The sequence below is a fragment of the Cebus imitator genome, unplaced genomic scaffold (genome assembly GCF_001604975.1).
Source record: "Cebus imitator isolate Cc_AM_T3 unplaced genomic scaffold, Cebus_imitator-1.0 Scaffold494, whole genome shotgun sequence".
In the NCBI taxonomy this organism is placed as follows: domain Eukaryota; kingdom Metazoa; phylum Chordata; class Mammalia; order Primates; family Cebidae; genus Cebus; species Cebus imitator.
This window is the reverse complement of record NW_016107809.1, coordinates 115,208-137,678: the sequence shown is the minus strand read 5'-3', so window position 1 is coordinate 137,678 and position 22,471 is coordinate 115,208. Positions and strand designations below refer to the sequence as shown.

The window sequence follows — 22,471 nt, the reverse complement described above, 5'->3', positions numbered from 1 at the left end:
GCTGCCGTGGATAATGATTACTCTCATGGATCTGGGCAAAATCAATTATAAATCTTCTGGAAAGGATTCACCATTCTAGGTGTTAAGAGCATTTGTGATTCATGAGAGTGGGTCCAAATAATATGAACAAGATTTTGGGAAGAAGTTGATTCCAAGCCTCACGGATGAACTTGAGGTGTTCTAGACTTCAGTGAAAGAAATCTCTGCAGATGTTGTGGAAATAGCAAGAGAAGTGGAATTAGAAATGGAGTCTGAAAATGTGACTGAACTGCAATTTCATGGTAAAACATAGACAAGTTGCTTCTCTTATGAATGAGCAAAGAAAGTGGTTTCTTAAGGTGGAATCTACTCCCAGTTAAGATGCTGTGAATATTGTTGAAATGACAACAAAGGATTTAGAATATTACATAATTGTAGTTGATAAAGCAGCAACAGGAGTTGAGAGGACTGACTCCCATTTTGAAAGTAGTTCTACTATGGGTAAAATGCTATCAAAGAGCATCTCATACTACAGAGAAATCTTACATGAAGGGAAGAGTCAATTGATGTGGCACACATCATTGTTACTTCAAGAAATTACTCCAGCCACGTCCCAGCCTTCAGCAACTGCCACCCTGATCAGTCGGCAGCCATCAACATCAAGGCAAGACCCTCTACCAGCAAAAAGATTACAACTCACTGAAGATTCAGATGATCATTAGCACTTTTTTTTTTTTAGTAATAAACTGTTTTTAAATTAATGTACGTACAATTTTTTTTTTAGATAGAATTCTGTTGTGCTAGTTAATACTTATAGAGTGCACGTATCTTTTATACGTACTGGGATACCAGAAAATTTGTGAGACTTGCTTTATTGTGTCTTACTTTAGTGGTTTTGAAATCAATTCCGCAACATCTCTGACATATGCTTGTATAGAATTTTTCAAATTTTACTTTTTAGAATTTAACATATACCTACTATTCTGTTTTCTTCCTTGGACTATTAGAATTATAAAGCTAATAGTTTTTACATTAAGAATTTAATTCTAAGTATACTTTTAAAAAATTTTCTTATTTAAAATACTCCTGAAATTCTTCTAGCCTGCTTACACTAGTTGGAGAATTTATCAATAATGTTATTTCATTAAGCTAATAATGAAAATGATAGTATGACCATACTGCTGACATTTCTTTCATGTCTTTCATGCTGTCTCTGTTATTTCTATAAAATCAGCTTAAATCATTACTAGTTTTGCTAAACCCACTGATTCTGTAGAAGTCTTCACCCAAGATGTTTAGTGATAGAAGGAACTGAATAGAGATCATTAGCTTTAATCATCATTGACCTTCTCTTTTACTCCATTTTAGCCCACTAGCCAGGAGTGAACAGAGAGAGAGCATGATCAGCTGGACATGAATAGGAAGCTAACAAACAAGGAGCAACTTTAAGCTAGGTGTGCAAGTGGAAACCAAAATTATTTTACTCTTATATATTATTTCTGAAGAGAATTCCTTAGTCTGAAAACAGAAACAAAAACATGCAAATAATAAACCAAAAAAAAAAATCCCCACAGTAACAGAAAACTAAAACAAACAAACAGTAAAACAGACCTGACCTGGTGCAGTGGCTCACATCTGTAATCCCAGCACTTTGGTAGACTGAGGTGGGCAGATCACTTGAACTTAGGAGTTTGAGACCATCCTGAGCAATATGAGGAAAACCTCTCTCTACCAAAAATTAGCCAGGCATGGCGATGTGCATCTGCCGTCCCAGCTACTTGGGAGACTGAGGTGGGAGGATGACTTGAACCCAGGGACAGAGGTTGCAGTGAGCTGACATTACACCACTGCACTCCATTGGGTGACAAAATGAGACCCCCCTCTCAAAACAAAACAATAACAACAAAAGAAAAAAGACCTTGTGACAATTTTTTGTCTTTTTGATAGACATTCTCTGATATAAGCAAATACTCTAATCAGAAACACATTGTCATTTTTATTTTGCCAAATGGCAAAATGCCAAAGCACATTTTGATTTGTGCCAAGAGGCCAGCAGTTTTACCCACCGTTTCCTTTGTACTCTCAGTTACAAATGTTAACCCAGTGGAGGTATATTCTTATGAAAAGAATTTTGCCTTCTGGGACATCTAAAAATGTCTAGAGAACCCAGGTACAAAGAGTACAAAGTGACCTCTGTAGACCACACTTTGAAATCTGCTTTACTAGAGGGTAGAGAGCATAATTATTTGTGTATGTATGTGTATATAGTTCTCAGAGTCTCATTATGGCTGTGGTACATGGCATATGTGAATGGAAAGATGAGAAATAATACAAAGAATATTTTGCTTGTGATGGACCTGGGTGTGAATGTCAGGTCACTATTGGACTAAAGTGGAGATAACTGACGGTTCTAGTTTGCTGAGTGGCTGTGAGGCTTAAATAAAATGTTAGTGAAAATACTGTAGAAATGTAAGGTGGTATTCTTTTTGTGGCATTTTTAAACTTGACTCTCCCTAAGAGCAAATTTCAGCCCCTTGTCTTTAGGGCTGAATCATTGGATTTTCCAGCTACTTTACATTTTATTCAAATATATGATACTGATTATATATAAGATACTGGTATGAGTTGTGCCAGAAACACCTAAAATAAAGGCAGTTTGATTCATCTAAAAAGTCACTATATCATCGCACACATTAAGGAACAGTTATATAAACGGGAGCCTTTTGAACCCTAGCAAGCCTAGGTTTGGCTTCCCATTATAGACTTAGGATACTTGCCTCTTAAGATTGTAATATTTTTAAACAGACCCTCCCAAAAAGTATACTAATATAGTTACATTTAAAAATGTTTTCAACAGAAATGTTTGAAATGAAAGAGTAGCTGGTTCTGACTAGATTATTGTGGTATTTAAATACAGCCAGAGGGAAAGCTGATGTCTCTAATTATATTGTCTTACTGAGAAATGGCAGAATGAGAGCAAAAGTCTTCCTTAGAACAAGGAACTGAACTTGCAGACAGACCCTTGAAGAATCTGTTATTCTGTAACAGCGAAACAGTTATTCGGGAGAGTGCTGTCTTGACTGGGAATTGAGAATGATTTTAGGCCTACCTCTACTGCCCAGTAGTTTTACCTTGGGCAAGTATTTACCTCTATCATGCCTTAGTTTTCTTATCTATGAAATAAGTGTATTAAACTACATGATCTTGAAAGATCACTTTAACGTGAAGTATGAAACAAAATGTTATTCTGGCTTTAACCCCAACTTTAAAATTCTGTGTGCCAAAGCACTACTTTTATTTTTTGGTACCTTCTATTTAGTTGAAGTTTTATTCTATTTGGAGAATTTCATCCATTTGTCCTGTGAAGTAAGAGCAGAAGAGATGTTGATGTCATCCAGAAAGTGATTGATAAATAACTTGTTTTTACTAACTTGACTGATAAAACATGAATTGAAGGCTGCTAGTATAGTTGTTACCTGAATCTTTTGAGTATCAGTCCTCTGTGGTTAACTACTAGGCAACAATATTCCTTGATGTTTTACTTTTTGTCTTCCATATTTGTAGCTAAATCTTGCCTAAGAAAGTGTTTCCTGTTATTTTTTATGAAGGCATCCCCTTACAATTTTTCGACCTTGTGTTCTAAGATGAATCATTCCATATTAGAGAGGAAAAAAGTTCAGTGCATATTACCTTCCATCTTACTAACTAGGTAAAGGGATATTTTTAAACTTAGATTAAAATAAGCATTTACGTAAATAAGGAGGTACACCTTTTCACTTGACTATAACAGTATTACTATTGTCTTGGAGTAAAGATTCCCTAGGAATATTCATATTTGCTTCATTTAGCAGTAACCTAATATATTGGACTCTTGGTCTATATTTGCAGAATAGATGTCTTGTTTATTAACTTAGGACTGGATAAAATCAACTTGAGTTTGTTAAGTGAATACCCATATCATTTTTCTAGGTCAAAAAAAGTAGTCACTGGAGCAGTGATTTTCAGTCCCTCTTGAGAGTACATTTCACCACATCAGACCTTTTAAATTTTTGTTGTCTCCATACCGTTTACTGTTCCTTCTTTTCCTTCCCTGCTGGTAGGTGGTAAAGCCCAGGAGTGATTCATATTCGTCTCCCTAAAGCACTTGAGTGTTGGTACATTAGAAACCTAGGAATCTCAGAAATCTAGAAGCTAAAAAGCAGCCTTTTCTTGGAGGAAGCCTTAATAGTGGGCTTTAAAATAGAGTGACCATACAATTTATCTTCTAATCTGGTAATACTTTTGAGAGAAAAAGAGGGTATTACTAATAATTGCCCCAGGACAGTATATAAACCATAACTATCCTGGGTAAACCAGGATGTATATTTTAAAGTATTTTAAAAGTATATTGAGTTAATTTTTAGAGTGTTCTCTTGGGATTGAGGTTTTCACTTTGACTTAAAAGTGAATTATTTTTATAATTTATGAAATAAAATATATTCCTCTATCATTGCTATTCCTTTTTATTAAAAAAAGATAATTAAGTACATTTTTCTGTCAGTCATCCAAGAATATAAAAATCAACCATTTAAAATCTTAAAAATGTTCCTCAGAATTTGCATTGACTTAAAGTCCAGTGTCTGTGAAAGAGTGAACCTTTCCTTGCTGGTCCTCTGTAAGTACCTACTAATATGCAAAGATTGTGTCACTTTGACTTATTTTTAAGTATAATAAGTAGATAGTCCTGCCATAGCTTTGGTACTGTAATCCTCTGTCTTGTTATTTGAAGACTTGAATACCTGAAATTTGATAATAGACTTTGCCTTTATTAGACTATTCCTATTGGCCTTTCCTCTTTGGTAAGTTGAACATTTACTTAAAAAAACATTAGAGAGTTTTATGACTGTTTTCTCTCTTTTGGATTGATAATCTTTTCCTTGTGATATTTACTCTGTGATCAAAGTAAAATTAGATTATGTATACAAACATTTTTCAACTCAATCTGTAAAGTATTAATAAGGTTTTGTTTTCTTTCCTCTTTAGATGTATGGTCTGCTGGCTGCGTGTTGGCTGAACTGTTACTAGGACAACCAATTTTTCCAGGGGATAGTGGTGTGGATCAGTTGGTGGAAATAATCAAGGTGAGAAGGTTGAATCACAATTTTTGAACCAGAAGAAATTTTGATGCTACTTTAATAATACATACCACACATACATACAGATGAGAAACAAAAAATGGAGGAAGTGACCAAAGGTCATGTAGCAAGTTCAGCTATAAAGTGGTTATAAGAACACTCCCCAGCCTTTTGGTTTTCATTTGAGTTACTCTTCTGTTGTATGCTCCTAGAAAAGCTATTATGTATATCTAATACAAGAGAGGTATGTATCTCTTACTTAAAGTACTTAAAAGCGAAATTGGACTATAAGCTTATTAAAATGTATGTAAGCTGAATAAAAGCAGAAGCTGTATCTGCTTTTGCTCACTGTATATTCTGTGCTCCTAATACGCTGTAGAGCACATAGGACATACTTGGTATTTGGTCACTATTTATATTTATTCAGTACTTATAAAATGAATGGTTGCCTACATGTCTGACTAGCTCATTGTTAGAAACAAAATTTTGACTTAGGGATTTAATATAATTTTATTTATTGGGTCAACATGGGTTTAATATAATTTTATTTTAAATTTTATTTAAAGCTGAATAAAAGCAGAAGCTGTGTCTGGTTTTGCACAGACACAGCTTCTGCTTTCATCCAGCTTTGCATACCTACACCTTTATTAACAACAAACATTTAAATATTATCTTGGAGTCTATGTTTTCTTTTAAGCATTGTAGAGCTGAGATTTCAATTGAATTTTTAAATGTATTTTTTTTTTAATTTTAAATATTTGAGATCTTAAGCCTCTTTAAAAAAAAAATAAACCTAGTGTCTATATTTATATCACTAGATTGGCTCATTCTAAGGTTTCAGTTTGGACAAAGCAACACCACCTACTGTCTTTGGGGCTTTGTTCGTGATATCCCAAATTTTTCATAGAATTGTTAAATTGAAAAATCTCCTTAGAGGTCGTATTGTCCTATCCAACATCCAGTGAAAGAACCTTTTAGTTACATTTCTAACAAATGGTTTCCTATTATTTTCTTGAACACTTCCAGCGTCAGATTACTACTTAGGGACGCAGCTCATTCTATATTGGACAGCTTGAATTTAGTTTTCCTTATACTGAGCCCTAACTCCTCAGTAACTTCTACCAGTCGAATATAGGACTGTGATCAAATTGTTTTCACATCCTTTTACTTCATTCTATAAAAATGGGGATTTTTAAAATCAAAGGTGGTTTTGCTAGATGTCAGTATGTGCAAGTATAGTTGAAAAGACCAGTGTGTGATCAGTGATCATCCTTGCTATCCATATAATTTTGCATCTTCTTTTTGGTAACCATCTTTGAGTTTCAGATTTAACGTTTAACCTTTGTTAACAGACCTATTTTCTTTTTTATTTCTATGCTACACCCAGATCTAAATTTGAATAGTTTGCTTTCTTTGTTTTTTAAACGCCTATGCTGTCATGTAAATTAATGCTTGAATACAGAGCTTGGCCAACTTTTTCTGTAAAGGACTAGATAAAATATTTTAGGCTTTGTGAGCCAAAAAGCAAAATCGAGGATATCATATAGGTACTTCAATAACAAAAGAGAAAACACCTTTTTACAAAATTTTTTATTGATGAAGTTAGAGGTATAATAATTGAGGGTGTTCTTTTTTTGTTTTTTGTTTGTAAATACTAACCAGAAGAATTGAGTTCTTTTGGGGGGATATAACCTTTCTTTGAATTGAGGTTCAAAGTTAGTACTTTATAATCATCAAGTTGATTGCAAATCTGTTAATTCTTAGCTTATGGACCTTACACAGACAGTGAGCTATAGTTTCCTGATCCCTGCTCTTACATAATAATTCAGCATTTCTCCTGTCCCTAAACTTTTATTTGATGTACTTCAGCTCACCATCACCATGCTACAATTCTCCGGGCATATTTGCTATTCTATTTGTCATATGTATTTAGCTCGTTAGACTTGTATCAGTTCTCTACTGATTATATTTTAGAATTTTGTGGTCATTTGTCATTAATTTTAATTCATTCATAATACAAATAGAATTTCTAAGAAGTCTAAGTGAACATTTGTGATAATTCCCTATCCTGTGCCTGCCATAATATCTTATAAACCTTTAAGTCTAGAGCTTGTTTGTGCCACTTTTTGTTAGTCCTTGTAATCCATTTTTCTGCTAATGTTAGTTTATGCTGCCTACTTAATAGGTTTTGGTAGAAACTCTCAGTTTATTACTGATAATTTCAGACTTGGTTTTTATTAAGTGCTTATTTTTTGCAAAATGGCCCACGATCAGTATGTAGTAACAGGCCAACTCTGAAACAAAACGCTCATTATTTTTGTGCTGTGCTATCATCTTTCATTAAGAAATATACGTATTACCTTACTAGTTCCAAGATCACTGCTTATAAGATGTTTTGATAATGATATATAAGATAAGAGAATTAAAAGTATTTCCAAGCATCCAGGGCATTTGGGGATATCTGGTTTCTAGGTCTCTTTTACGTCCTTAAGAATGGCTGCCCAGGATAGATGGAATTAACGGTAGTAGTTTACTATCCGTTTATTGACTGGAAGTTACACATTGCATGGAGACTCATAGGCTTTGTATTTTGTGCAAGTGTGTGTATGTTTAGTATAGTTCTAAGTCTTACTGCATGAAGGTTAATAAACTTCATAGGAGTGTTGTGTGTGTGTTTAGTGTAGCCCCAAATCTTACTGGTCTGGCCAGGGGCAGTAGTTCACACCTATAATCCCAGGACTTTGGGAGGCTGAGGTGGACAGATTGCTTGAGTCCAGGAGTTTGAGACTAGCCTGGGGAACACAGCAAAACCCAGTCTCTACAAAAAAATACAAAAATTAGCCAGGCATATTGGCACATGCCTGTAGCCCCAGCTACCTGAGAGGCTGAAGTGGGAGGATTGCTTCAGCCTAGGAGACAAATGTTGCAGTGAGCCAAGATTGCACCCCTGTACTCCACCTGTGTGACAGAGCAAGCCTGCATCAATCAGTCCATCAATAAAATAATAAATAAATATCACAGCCGGGCATGGTGGCTAATGCCTAAAATCCCAGCACTTTGGGAGGCCATGGTGGGCAGATCACTTGAGGTCAGGAGATTCGAGACCAGCCTGACCAACATGGTGAAACCCTGTCTCTACTAAAAAACTAGCCAGATGTGGTGACACGTGCCTGTAGTCCTAGCTATTCCAGCGGCTGAGGCAGGAGAATTGTTTGAACCTGGGAGGCAGATGTTGCAGTGAGCCAAGATTGCACCACTGCACTCTAGCCTGGGCGACAGAGTGAGTCTCTGTCTCAATCATTCAATCAATCAATATAAAATCTTTTTTCTTCTCTTTCCTGCCTGTTTTCCTCCTTCCATCCCTCCTATTATTGCTAACATTTGTTCCTCAAATGTTAAATATATATGAGGGCTCACTGAAATAGAAATCCTTAAGAAATGCTGATGTAGTTGTTCCAGTTTTCCTGATCTAAGTTGGAAAAGAGTGTGTTTATTTTCAAAATTAAATGTTTTTAAGACATTTTGTAATTTAAACAAATATTTTCATGTACTGATAAACATGGCTTTATGAATGCATTTGAAGTTTTCATAAAGGTGATCTCATAGATGCCCAGTTCAGTTCTCATGTTTTTTAAGGTAATAGTCATGCACCTTTAGTGATTATAATAACTAGGGGACTCATGTTAAACTATTCTTTTCTGCCTTCTTTTCATTTTCTCCCTTGAAAAACCTCATAAATATTCTCTCGAGTATCTTGGGATAACTAACCCTGGAAAAATAGGTAACTCTTCTCTGAATTTAAGCAAAAAAAATGAAAGTGGATAATCATATAGTAAACTTTATGAAGTTTTTATGTGGTAGACTTTCCTCATTATTTTATACACTTTTTGAGCAGGCACTTTTTTTATTCTTATGTTTTAATATCTGATGGCACCAAAATAATTTTTAATTAAGGTTCATATTGAGTTAACTTGTTAGACAGTTGTTAATTCATGAATTTGAAATTAGCTTGGAATTAATAGGAAAAGTTAATGGTGGTTGTTGTGTATTTTGTTGGTTAACATTTTATTGACTCAGATGTCCATGCCAGTAATTTACAGCATAACAGTTTAATTAAACAAACTTTATCTCATTCTAGCTAACATTTTTAATCTTCCTCACTGCTCTCTGATAGGTTTTTGTAAAATATTTAGAGTAAAATTCAAATACATTATCTTTAGAATAAGTTAAAAGTGTAAGAACAGATTTGAAAGTTGTGGAAAATCATTTCTAATCAGGAAAAATACAAGTATTTAATTTTCTGAAGTTAACTTCATGCATAAAATTGTCAGGTCAGCATTTCATTGTGTCATTTGACCTCTGCATATCAAAAATGCTTGGATTTTCACAGCACTTGTAAAAAGACAAATCCTATTAGGGACTCCTCAGATGATGTGCTTTTTTTCCCTTAAATTCTTCGTTAACATAATAACCTCAAGAAATATCTGATACAGTACCAGATACATGGTAAAAAATAAAACATTTTTGGAAAACTTGTACCAGGAATTTTGCCAAACTAATGTTCACTAATATAAAATTGTCCTTTGGCACCTCTGCGGTTGGCCATAGCAGTGGAACTTTGTAGAAGAAAGTCCTGTGAAGGCTTGTATAATTCTGGTGAAGGTAATAATTTTTAATGACAGTTACTTTTTTTTATAACTACGTATTCTTAGATTTTATATGCTTAGTGCAAAGAATGAGAAAGCACAAATAGAAAACAAAACCAATCATCACTGTTCTAGCACATCATGAAAAATACTTCTATAAATATTTTCATATACTATATTTTATTTGTGTTTAAATAAAAATACCATCTTACAGTTTTGTTGACTTTTAAAAACTGAACAACCAAGTATATTTTTAATGCTACATAGATTCCACTGCATGATTGTATTTCGAATTACATAATTGATTATGAAAATAATAACATTAAAGTAAAGTGATATAGCATTGTCTTTCAAAAAGTTTACATGATACATTGTCTTTCCAAAGTTTGGTTATTAAATTTATTACATAAATGACAGGTGTCCCCAAAAAATTCCATGTAAGTGATCTAGGAAGTTTTGGACCTGGAAATGCTGTAAGTTTTAATAATAATTTCTTCCCTCCACTCTCCAAACTTTAAAACATAAATATCAAGAAAGGGAAGATGAACTTCAGAGTTTAATTTCTGGATTAAACTATCACAAAACTAACAATTTTAAAAGAAACCACCATTTGTAGAATTTTTTAAATTTTGAAATTCCTACAAAGATAGTTTCATTTATATCATAAACATTTACTTAATGCTGTAGTAATAATTTAACCATTGCTTTTGAATAAAAGAGTTTTAGGACAGAATTAGTCAGTGTTCTACCTCTTCATAATAGAATTTCAGTATGGCATTTATAGTTTTAGTAACTGGCCTTTTGAATTTGGGTATATATCTTTAGAAAAGCATAACATTAAACATATTGATACATAAATTATTTGCAATAGTAAAATTATTTTATAAGGCAGTTGAAGTCCCATAATTTCTTTTGTAATACAACTTTACTGTTGTTTAGTTTTCTCTTAACAATAGTTAACCAATTTAGATATCTGTGTAGATAGCTCTTAACCAGGAAAAAGCTAGTAAACTCTAACAGAAGCTTTATATTAGAAATTTGAAAATATTTGAAATTTGAAACTTTATGTAACAACACAGATTCAAATAGTCTTATGATTATGCTGTGGGAGCCAACTAGGTAGGCTTCATTTATTATGATGCCTGTCCGTAGAAAAAGCTTCAGAAGGACCTACAAATTCTACAGTGGAGAATAGAATTAAGGGAAGGTGAAAAGCAGAGAACTTTTATTTTTTTGCTGTTTACTGTTCTGTGATGCCGATTTTTTTAAGCAGCCATATCTTTTTACAATTGCAGGACTTATGAAAAAGCAGTTGCTTTGAATTTTTAGTTTTTCTTTGTTAGTAAACAAAAACAGTTCTATAAAAGTTGAGAGTTACATTTTTGTTACAAATGTTTGCCTAAATAATTTTTTCTAGGCTTCTAATTTGACTGATGCTTGTTTATGGAATAATTTAGACAAAAAGATCAGTGGATCCTTGGCTTCTCAGAATTCTACATTTTCTGGTATTAGGAAATGACTGCTCATCATAAAAGCTGCCACTCAGTGAGACCTTACTTTGTATGCCAGGCGCTGGGTTAAGCACTTTACATTCGTTACCACACTTAAGATGTTAACCGTAAGAAGTAAGCATTACTACTACTATTACTACTGTTACTATGTTACTGCTACTACTGTTACTACAGGATATTCCCAGTATCCACAGTATCACTTTCTACTCTTTTAGTTACCCAGAAGCAACCACAATTCAAAAACATTAAGTGGAAAATTTTAGTAATAAACAATTTATAAATTTTAAATTACATGCTGTTCTGAGTAGTATGATGAAATCTCATGCTATACTGCTTCATTCCTCCTGGGACGTGAATCCTCCCTTTGTCCAGCATATCCATGCTGTATATACTACCTACCTATCAGTCATTGACATCATTTGCCCCTGACATCCAGCCATGGACATTATAATGGCTCACTGGTCCAGGGTCATTCCAAGCAGATGATCCTCCTTCTGGTGCTTGGTGAGAAGGTCATTAGTAGACTAAGGCTATGATGTCACAAGGCCTGTGTAATTCACCTTACTTCATCTTAACATATAGGCGTTTTATCATCTCATGTCATCACAAGAAGAAGGATAAGTATAGTACAAGAAGAAATTTTGAGAGAGAGAGACTACATTCACAGAACTTTAATTGCAGTATGTAGTTTTACTTGTTCTATTATTGTTTTTAATCTCTTACTGTGCCTAGTTTATAAATTAGACTTTATCATAGGTGTGTATATATAGGAAAAACATAGTATATAGTTTGGTACTATTTATGTTTTCAAGCATCCACTGGGGGATCTTGGAACATATCCTTCACAGTTAAGTGGAAACTATTACCATATGCAGGAGGAGTAGGGTGGTGGGAAAACTATCTGATTGATCTATAGCTCAGTTTGTAGCCTTTATTCATGGGATTTTGTACCTTTGGGGAAAATGATATGATCCCTAATGTCAACTTGAAACACAGAACCTATTGAGTCATATTTATTACTTACTATATGTATAGTGTAAAAATTTATGTCGGCCAGCAGATTAGTGGTACAACCCCTAATTCTCACTGTAATGAATATATGACATCAGTTTGAGGTATCTTTAGGTTTAATTTTGTTTCAACCATTATAATAGTCAGCTCCTTTGCTTTGCTTTCGATTACACATTGTCCCCAAGATTCCTTTGCTTTGCTTTCAGTTACAGACAGTCCCTGACTTAGGATGGCTTAATTATTCTTTGACTTTCCAATACTGGGAAAGCAGCACAGATTCAGTGGAAACTGTATTTTGAGTACCTGTACAACCATTCTGTTTTTCAAGACAGTATTTAATAGGTTACATGAGATATTTGATACGTTATCATAAAATAGTCTTTGTGTTTTATTATTTTGTCCAACTGTAGGCTAAGGTAATTGTTCTGAGCACATTTAAGGGTAGTCTAGGCTGAGCTATGATGTTCACTAGATTAGACATATTGTTTGCATTTTCAGCTTAGGATATTTTCATCTTTACTGTGTATGGGTTTACCATGATATGACCCCTTGGTAAATCAGGGAGCTTCTGTATAGTTCAACCTTATTTTCACCATCTTCATTTAGCGAATACTTTAGGTTGTAATTATCTTATACCTGTACTATAGTTTGTTCAGTGCTCATTACATACACTCTTGTTTCCTGGCTTAACATTTTTATTGTCAATCTTTTTTGGGGTGGTGGGAGGACACAGAGTCTTCCTTTGTAGCCCAGGCTGGAGTTCAGTGGTGCTCTCTTGGCTCACTGCAATCTCTGCCTCAAGTGATTCTCCTGCCTCAGCCACCCAAGTAGCTGGGCCTATAGGCATGTGCCACCATGCCTGCCTAATTTTTGTAATTTTAGTAGAGACAGGGTTTCACTATGTTGGTCAGGCTGGTCTCAAACACCTGACCTCAGTTGATCCACCCACCTTGACCTCCCAAAGTGGTGGGATTACAGGTGTGAACCACCACGCCTGGCCCAGACAGTCTTTTAGACAACGGTCAAAGATAACAAATCAGAGTGTAATAGGTATAAAATAGCTTTTTTTTTTTTTTTTTGTAAGTTTTTGATGGATACATGATGCATCTTTGCTAACTTGCATTTGGAGTTTAATATCATATGATATTACCTTTTGATATTTCTTGTGCTATCAAGCTTTTGTGTTGTTAATGGATTACAGAGACGGTTTATTAAACTGATCTAATTTTTTCACTCCCAGGACATGTATGTACATCCTATTACACATTTTAGTACAGGTTTTTTACTTGTAATACACATAGTATGTAATACGTAAGGTGTTTGTTGTTCTTGTATTATCACAATTTTCTTTTAAATTTATTACTGATGAGAGCAGCAGCTCTGAATAGTTTTTGAATCAAAGACTACTTTGAAAATCCATAAATAGCAGTGGACACTTCGCCCCAGAAAAATGAATAAATACCCAACAATTTGTATGCAACTTTAGCTGATTCTTGGCCTTTCCATAGCTCACCCAAGAACACCGGGGTAAATATCTTATACACTATTATAGTACAAGGAAATATGACTACAGTTAATAATAACCACCTGTAGAAAGTAGGTATTACACATACAATATGATGCCAACATTTTGAAAATAAATGAGAGTAAAGGAGGCATTAAAAGAATTATTCTAATGTAATAACTACTCAACTGCATTTTTACATTAGTATAATGTTTTCCATAGACCAAAAGAAATATTAATTTTAACTAATAATATGAAACGTTATTGGGTCTACAGTACTCCTCGTACTTGGTTAAATCCCTATATACCTAAACGAATGTGTGCCCAGGTATGGAAAAGTAACTTCCTGGCAGTGTAACTCAGTTTTAACTTTTGACTTGCGGATAATGGCATCCATTTGAAATCATTACTTTTCCCAGGATATGCAATGTAAAGTTATTTACCAATTTGCCAGTGATGTTGTATTTATGCCAAGAAACTTTTTTTTAGACAGAAAAGGCTGATCTCAAAGTTTCATGACATTATCACTTCAAACCTGATTTATAATTGTATTTTTGGTCGTGAGTCAAAAGACTATCCATATGATTACTTTTCCTGGGATATAATACCCTATAGTTATCAACTGCAGATTCTTGTGCAGGGTTGCCTTTTGAGTTCTTTTTTGTGTTCATCTAATTTCAGGGCCTCAGTTTAATTCATTTTCTTTGGAGTCTATAAAGTATATGAAGGGTCAGGTGAAAGGTGGAACAGGGACAGAAATCTGTCAGGTTGACAACATGTGTATGCTCGACCCTGAGTTTAGAACCTATGTTTTACTAAGGAATTCTTGCTTCCTTTTTTTACAATAAAAGGTTAAAATGTTTAACAGCAATGATTCCTAATAAAATGTCTAACAGCAATAACTAGTAGGAAAAGTATAAGGAACTAGCAACCTTGTAGAAAGGGGCATTTCTAGTTTTTAAAAGTAAAAAGTATACCGAAGGCTATTTCATATTTATAAAGCAATACTGTTGATTTGATATATAAGATATAAAGAAAATATGAAGGAAATCTTGCTTTGTGGTGCTGCAAAGAACTATAGTGTTAGTGATTCTCAAGGGAAAGTAAAACTGGGTGATGTGTATACAGATTTTTACATGTATTAAAGAGGTAGGGTATTTTTAAGTTTGGAAAAAGTGTTGTTTTTTTTTTTTAAATCCAAGAGATTGATACTCCCTTTCTATCTTATATTCCTTCCTCGAGAATACCAGTTTAGCTGAAATTCACCTAGACTAAAGGTCTTTGACTCCTGTGAATATGTATCAACCAAGAATGAATTTTTCACTTTATGTTCAATAGTTTACATATTCAAAACTTTTTGGTGGAGAGGGAGATGACTTGTTTCCAAGTATAAATTTTTATTTAGTAAAAAATAAATGAGGACTAAAACAGTCTTGAAAAAGAAGAATAAAGTTGGAGAGCTCAGTTTTGTTTTATTTTGTTCTGTCTTTTAAGACAGGGTGTCGCTCTGTCACCCAGGCTGGAGTGCAGTGGTATGGTCATGGCTCACTGTAGCCTCCACCTTCTTGGCTCAAGCTGTCCTCCCACCTTAGCCTCCTGAGTAGCTGGGACTACAGGCACACATCCCCATACCTGGCGAATTTTTATATTCTTTGTTACAGACTGTTGACCAGGCTGATCTCAAATTGCTGGGCTCAGCAAGTGATCCACTCACCTTGGCCTCCCAAAGTGCTGGGATTATAGGCATGATCCACCATGCCCATCCACACTTCTTGTTTTCAAAACTATGGCATAACTACAGTAATCTAGACAGTGTATTACTGGCGTGAGTGTAGTCATATAGATCAATTAAGTAGAATTGAGAGTCTAGAAATAAACCTTTATCTTTATTGTCAACTGATTTTTGACAAGGATTCCAGCACAATTCAATGAGGAAAGTATAGTCTTTTCAATAAATTGTGCTTGGACAACTGATATCCATATGCAAAAGAATGAAGTTGGTCCCCCACCTCATACCATATACAAAAATTATATAGCTTGTGGAGAAAAGGGAATCCTTGTACACTGTTTTTGGGAATGTAAATTAGTATAGCCATTATGGAAAACTATATGGAGCTTCCTCAAAAAATTGAAAATAAAATTACAGTATGATCCAGCAGTTCCACTTTTAGGTATATATATACTAAAGACTTGAAGTCAGCATATCAAAGAGATATCTGTACACCCAAGTACCATTTACAAAGGCCAAGATATGAAAACAATGGAAGTACCTATCAGTGGATGAATGGAAGAAAAAACTGTGTGTGTGTGTGTGTGTGTGTTGTATATATATATATATATATATATATATATATATATATATACACACACACACACACTCTCCACTACAGTCGAATACTACTTAGCCTTAAGAAAGTAGGAAATTCTGTCATTTTTAATAACATGGGTGAACCTGGAGGACATTATGCTAAGTGAAATAAGTCAGGCATGGAAAGACCAATACTGCATGATCTTACTGATACGTGGATTCTAAAACAATCAAATTCCAGAAGCAGAGAGAAGAATAGTGTTTACCAGAAGGTGGAGAGGGTAGGAAATGTTGGTCAAAGGGCACAAAATTATAGTTAAACAGGAGAAACAAATGGTAAGTATTTAATGTAATGGGTATGTTAATTCATCTAATTCTGTTATTCCATATTGTATACACATCACTGTTTACCTCAAAACTATATACAATTATAATTCATCAATTAATTAAAAACAAATGAATTCAGAATGAATCAAAGACCTAAATGTTAGAGCCAAAACTATAAAACTCTTAGAAGGAAACAGTTATAAATCTTTGTGAACTTCAGTTAGTCAATATGTTCATACATGTAACACAAAAAGCACACATTACAAAAGAAAATATAGGTAAATCGGACTTTGTCAAACTTAAAAATTTGTGCTTTAGAGGACAGCATCAAGAAAGTTAAAAGACAGAATTGGAGAAAATTTTTACAGATTATTTCTGGTAAGAGATTTTTATCTAGAATATATAAGGAATTCTTACAACTCAATAATAAAAGGAAAGCCTGCTTGAAAAATGGACAAAGGACCTGCATAGACATTTCTCTAAAGAAGATACACAGGTGGCCAGTAAGCATGCAAAAAGATACTCAACATCATTATTCATTAAGGAAATGCAAGTCAATACAATAATGAATTCTGTTATCACACTCACCATAATGACTAAAATAAAAAGACAGTAACTAACGTTGGTGAGGATATAAGGAAAGTGGAACCTTCATGTATTGCTGGTGTGATTGTAAAAGAATGCAAACTTTCAACAAGTTTGACACTTCCTCAGAATATTAAACATTGAGTTATCATATGACCCAGCAATTCAGTTTGTAGGTGTATACCCTAGATAATTGAAAACTTAGAAACATACAAAACGTGTATGCAAAATTCATAGCAATGTTATTTATAACTAAAAAAAGGAACAATTAAAATGTCTAGCAACTGATGAATAGATAAGAAAATGTCACACACAAAAGGCCACATATTATGTAATTCTATTCCATTTATATTAAATGTCCAGAATAGACAGATGTGGAGACAAAAAGATTAGTGGTTGTGGGGCACTAGGAGGAATGGGAATGATGGCTCATGGATACAGGCTTTCATTATGAGGTAATGAACATGTTCTAAAATTTGTTAGCAATGATGATTGCATACCTCTGTAAATAGAATCACTCAATTGTATAAGGGATGGGATTTATGATATATGAAGTAAAGCTTTTTTTTTTTTTTAAGGCAGAAGTGAGCCTGTGTATCTGTAGAAGAATATCTGTCACTTCCACTGCATTTTAAGGAAGGTAATAAACTGACTATAGTTTTTCAAAGGACTCTAGAGGATTTCTCACAGTTGTACCTTCCACTCCCATTACCCCCCAAAAGGGAGGAGGAGCAGATCAACTTGAGTTAAATGATAGGCAAGAAAGAGTGAATGAAATAGAGTATAGGTGCACAAGGAGATCCTCCTATGTTCACTCTCTTTAGTCTAAATAAATACTTTACCCAAATTGTTTACTTGTGCTCAAATAATGTGACAGCTTGTTGCTCTGAAAAGTGATGAAAATCATGGAAATTCTTAATGGGGTTTTAATACTTGTATTGCTGCTGCCATAGCTTTTTGCTGTTTGCCTTTTGGAAATAGGAAGGAAACCCTGAGAGAGAAATATTGCACTGCAAGAAAATGGTTGCTTGTATCAGTTTGTAATCATATAGGGGAGAGGTATAAATTGGAATAAAATCTGCATTATTGCGTTTATTGTTTTAGCTACCTACAGCTAGTAGATTAAAAAAGTAAAACCCTGCTGGGTATGGTGGCTCATGCCAGTAATCCCAGCACTTTGGGAGGCTGAGGCGGGTGGATCGCTTGATACCAGGAGTTTAAGACCAGCCTGTCCAACATGATGAAGCCTCGTCTTTATTAAAAATATAAAAATTAGCCGAGTGTGGTGGCGCATGCTTATAATCCCAGGCACTCAGGAGGCTGAGGCACAAGAATCACTGGAACCTGGGAGGTGGAGGTTGCAATGAGCCAAGATCACATCGCTACATGTCAGCCTGGCTGACAGAACAAGACTCTGGCTCAATAAATAAATAAATAGTAAAATCTGTAAATTGTAGGACAATGCCAGAGGAGATGACATTTTATTATCAGCCCTCTGGAAGTTAAAATGGTATAGTAGTGATTCCATTGTCATTAGACTGATATTTTGAAATAGAATACATGTTTTCTAATTGGAGAAATTTGTCCTGTTTAGGATATAGCAGCCAATCTAACACAATTGAACACTCCAGATTCCATATGCAGTTCTTTTATGCAGAAAAGAAATGAAATGTTTAGGTATTCAACCATTTATAGGATTATGCTATTGTATTATATAATTTTGTTTTTAAAGCCTTTATTGAATTCATTTTATATATATATATATATATATATATATATATATATGCCTAGCCATAAATTCTTTCAAGATACATACCACGTTAACTACATGTGTTAATTTAGTGAATGATTTTTACTAGGTGGTGGGCTAGAACATAGAGGTTTCTTGCCTTCAGGGGCTTCAGAGATTGATTGATGGCAGGAGAGGAACAGCTGAGGGCGGTAGGGCAAACTCAGTATTATTCCAGATGTCTGAGCAGAGTACAAGGCAGAAGCATTTCACTTAGAGTAGTGCTGTCTGGAAAGGCTTCATAGGAGAGATAATCATTGAGCTGAATCTTGAAACATGAAAAAGTATTTACCATATGGGGGAGGAAAGGAGTGGATATTTAGTAAAACTAGGTCTCGTGTGTTTCTTTATAGTTTTCACTAAAGGTTCTGAATGGTGGGGTTGTTAGAATATGAGTTTACCAGGAAAGAGAAGACTGGAGCTGTTGACAGTGACCAGATCACATTAGCTTGTAAGCAGTTGGAAGCAATTGCAGGATTTTAAGCAGAGCAGTAAAGTAACATTTCTAGTAGGCTTTTACTTCGCTCTTAAAGGCTACACATACAGCTCTATTACCGAAGTTTGGCGACCTCTGGTGTTGAATTCTAAAATAAACAAGACTATGGAAGAAATAACTGGCATTTCAGAGCATTTGTCAGGTGCTTTTTGTGAGGTGCTTCTTGGGCCATATTATTTCTTTGAAGGCAGTAATTATCAACTCAATTTCTGTGTTGATATTTCTCAGTGTTTGGATAAATTTGTAACTAAGTGGGACCAGGAACAGATTAAGTTATTGATTTAACGGTAAGGGGATGAATGGCATCCCCAAAGGGGTGGGGCAGGCTGATCTTGGTGCTTTTTGCAACAAATGGAATGGTCATGAGTTCTAGTAATAGATGACTAAGAATATGTTATCTTCCCATTGGTGTGATAATTTTTTAAATTCCCCCCTCTTGTATGAAACATTTCCATGTTATTTAACTTTCTTTAAGTCAAAGAAGGACTCACTTTCCAAGAAATCCAGGAATAAGTATTAATTACTCAGAATATATGTCTTTAGTCTAAAGGTTTTGGGGAAAAAATCCATCTCTTAAAATTCAAGGGAACTCTAAGAATTGTTTTGTGCATGAAATGAGAACTTGTCAAACATCTTTTTATCTATAAAATTATTGTTCAGTTATTCTGTTTCAAAAGTTCCAAATGTAGAATTCAGCTGGAATAAGTCAGGTAGAAATACACTCCGAACCTAATAAAAACTTAATATAAAACCTAAAGATATACTCAGAGGTTGAAATAGGATAGTTGTTAAAATGTCTTATGTTTGTGGTGTTAGTTACAGATAGTCATGCATTCAGAATATTTGTTCTTTATATCTGTCACTTGCTCACCTTTTATTTAGCCTTTAATGATGTCCTCTGTCTATAATCCAGTTCTTATTCTCTATTAGCATGCTCTTTTTCACCTACACACCTAGTGTGCATAGAATGTACTTTTTACTCATTTGCCTGCTACATTCCTTAAGTAAAATCAGCTCTTGACTCCCCTTCCAGAACCTTTCCTGAATCTCTTCCTCTTTCCAGTGCAGTGTAGCACTTTCACTTCACAGATTACCTATGCTTACTTTGCTATACTATTCTGTCCTGATTGTTGTTGATTTATTTATGAGTCTCCGTGCCCTAGAGCTTCTTGAGGATAGGCTCAAAATCAACATTCTGAAATGTGAATAACTTCAGAAGCTGAAAAGTTTTTTAAATGCCTCCTGGTTATGTCTCATCTTTGCTTTCTAAAAAATATACATATTGTATACAAAATAGTTCTGATTTTGAGGTTTGACAGATTCTGATACTTTTAATACTAGCCCTATAAATAGCAATTTAAGAAGGTTAAAAATCTGTTTGCTTTTAGTATAGTGAAGGCAACACATATTACAAAATGGTCCCTTTTTTACATTTTAAATCAAGTTAATAGAAATATAATTCATTTGTAATAAAATGTAGCCATTTTAAATGACAGTTTAGTGAATTTCAACAAACATACCCATATAACCACCACCCTGGACAAGATGTAGAACATGTCTATCACCCTAAAAATGTTTCTTTTTATAGCCTGTAATGACCAAATGTCTCAGTTTGCCCGGACTGAGGTGTTTGCCAAATGGTCCCAGGCAAACTATGCTGGTTGGTCACCCTGTTCATTCTCCTTTGTGGTCAGTTTCCCATCTTCTGTCTCAGATGATCACTGATCTATTTTTGGTCACTATAGATGCCTATTCTAGAATTTCATAAATGAAATAATATCTTTTGTATCTGTGATTTTTGCTCAATAACATGTTTTTTGAGATTCATCAGTATTGTTGCTTGTATCACCTGTTTATTCCTTTTTATGCCGAGTTGTGTTCTATTTTATGAGTATACCACAATTTGTTAATCCATTCACCTGTGAATGGACATTTGACTTGTTTTTGGGTTTTGGTTATTATGACTAAAGCTTCTATGAATGTTTGTTTACAAGTGTTTTTGCAGACATATGTTTATATTTCTCTTGAATAAAAAAGTAGGACTGACTTTGCTGATCGTATGGTAAGTAAGTGTATGGTTACCAAACTATTTTCGAAAGTAGTTTTACGGTTTTACACTCTCACCAACAACACATGAGAATTTCAGTGCTCCACATTCTCATCAACACATGGTATTCTCAATAATTTTAAATTTAGTCTTAAAATGACTTTATCATTGGGAAAGGCCCCTCTTTATTTTTGTTTAATTTTCTTATCCTGAAGTCTTCATTTTCTTATATTAATATAGGCACTCTTTCTTACGATTAGTATTTGCATGGTATAACTTTTTGCATTCTTTTACTTTTTATCTATATGTTTTTTCATTTAAAGTGCATTTCTTACAGACATCATATAGTTAGGTGTTTTTTAATTGAGTTTGACAATTTCTGCCTTTCTAATTGAAGTACTTAAGAGTATTTGCATTCAGTGTAATTATCACTGTGGTTGAGTTTAAGTTTTGCACCTTGGTATTTGTTTTCTTTTCATTCCATCTTTTCTTAGCTCTGTTTTTCCCCTTTTACTGCCACCTATGGATTAAATCAGTGGTTTTCATTTTCCCTGTTGGCTTTTAAGCTATACCTCCTTGTGTCATTTTTAGAGGTTGTTCTAGGATTTAAAATATGCATCAGTGTATTACAATCAGAGCCAGGCGTGGTGGGTCATGCCTGTAATCCCAGAACTTTGAGAGACTTAGGTGGGCGGATCACGAGGCCAGGAGTTTGAGACCAGCCTGACCAACATGGTGAAACCCTGTCTCTACTAAGAATACAAAAAAAGAAAAAAGAAAAATTAGCCAAGTGTGGTGGTGCACACCTGTAATCCCAGGGGCTAAGGAGGCTGAGGCATGAGAGTTGCTTGAAGCCGGGAACTGAGATCACGCCACTGCTGTTTTTATGTAGTAATGTACCAGGTTGCATAGCAAATTAGGACCATATGACATTATTTCCATTTCCCTTCCTGTTCTTTGTGCTATAGTTTTCATACTTTTTAATTCTACATGTTACAATATTTGTTGTTATTTTGCTTTAAGCAATTTCCTCAAGAGAAATTTTTTAATGAGGGGGAAATGTCATACAGTTAACCACATATTTACCATTTTTGGTGCTCTTTATTTCTTTGTGTAGGTCAGAATGCCCATTTGGAAGTCTTTTTTTTAATTTT

At 34.3% G+C, this 22,471-nt stretch overlaps 1 protein-coding gene across 5 annotated transcripts in view; it reads left to right on the top strand.

The window, feature by feature from the left end:
* The window catches only part of GSK3B (glycogen synthase kinase 3 beta), a 230,385-nt gene that overhangs the window by 145,872 nt on the left and 62,042 nt on the right, over positions 1-22,471 (top strand). For all 5 annotated transcript variants that reach the window (XM_017513514.2, XM_017513518.2, XM_017513520.2 and 2 more), the window contains one exon: positions 5,002-5,099. In XM_017513514.2, the coding sequence (XP_017369003.1) occupies positions 5,002-5,099 (98 nt within the window). The remainder of the gene's footprint in view (positions 1-5,001; positions 5,100-22,471) is intronic.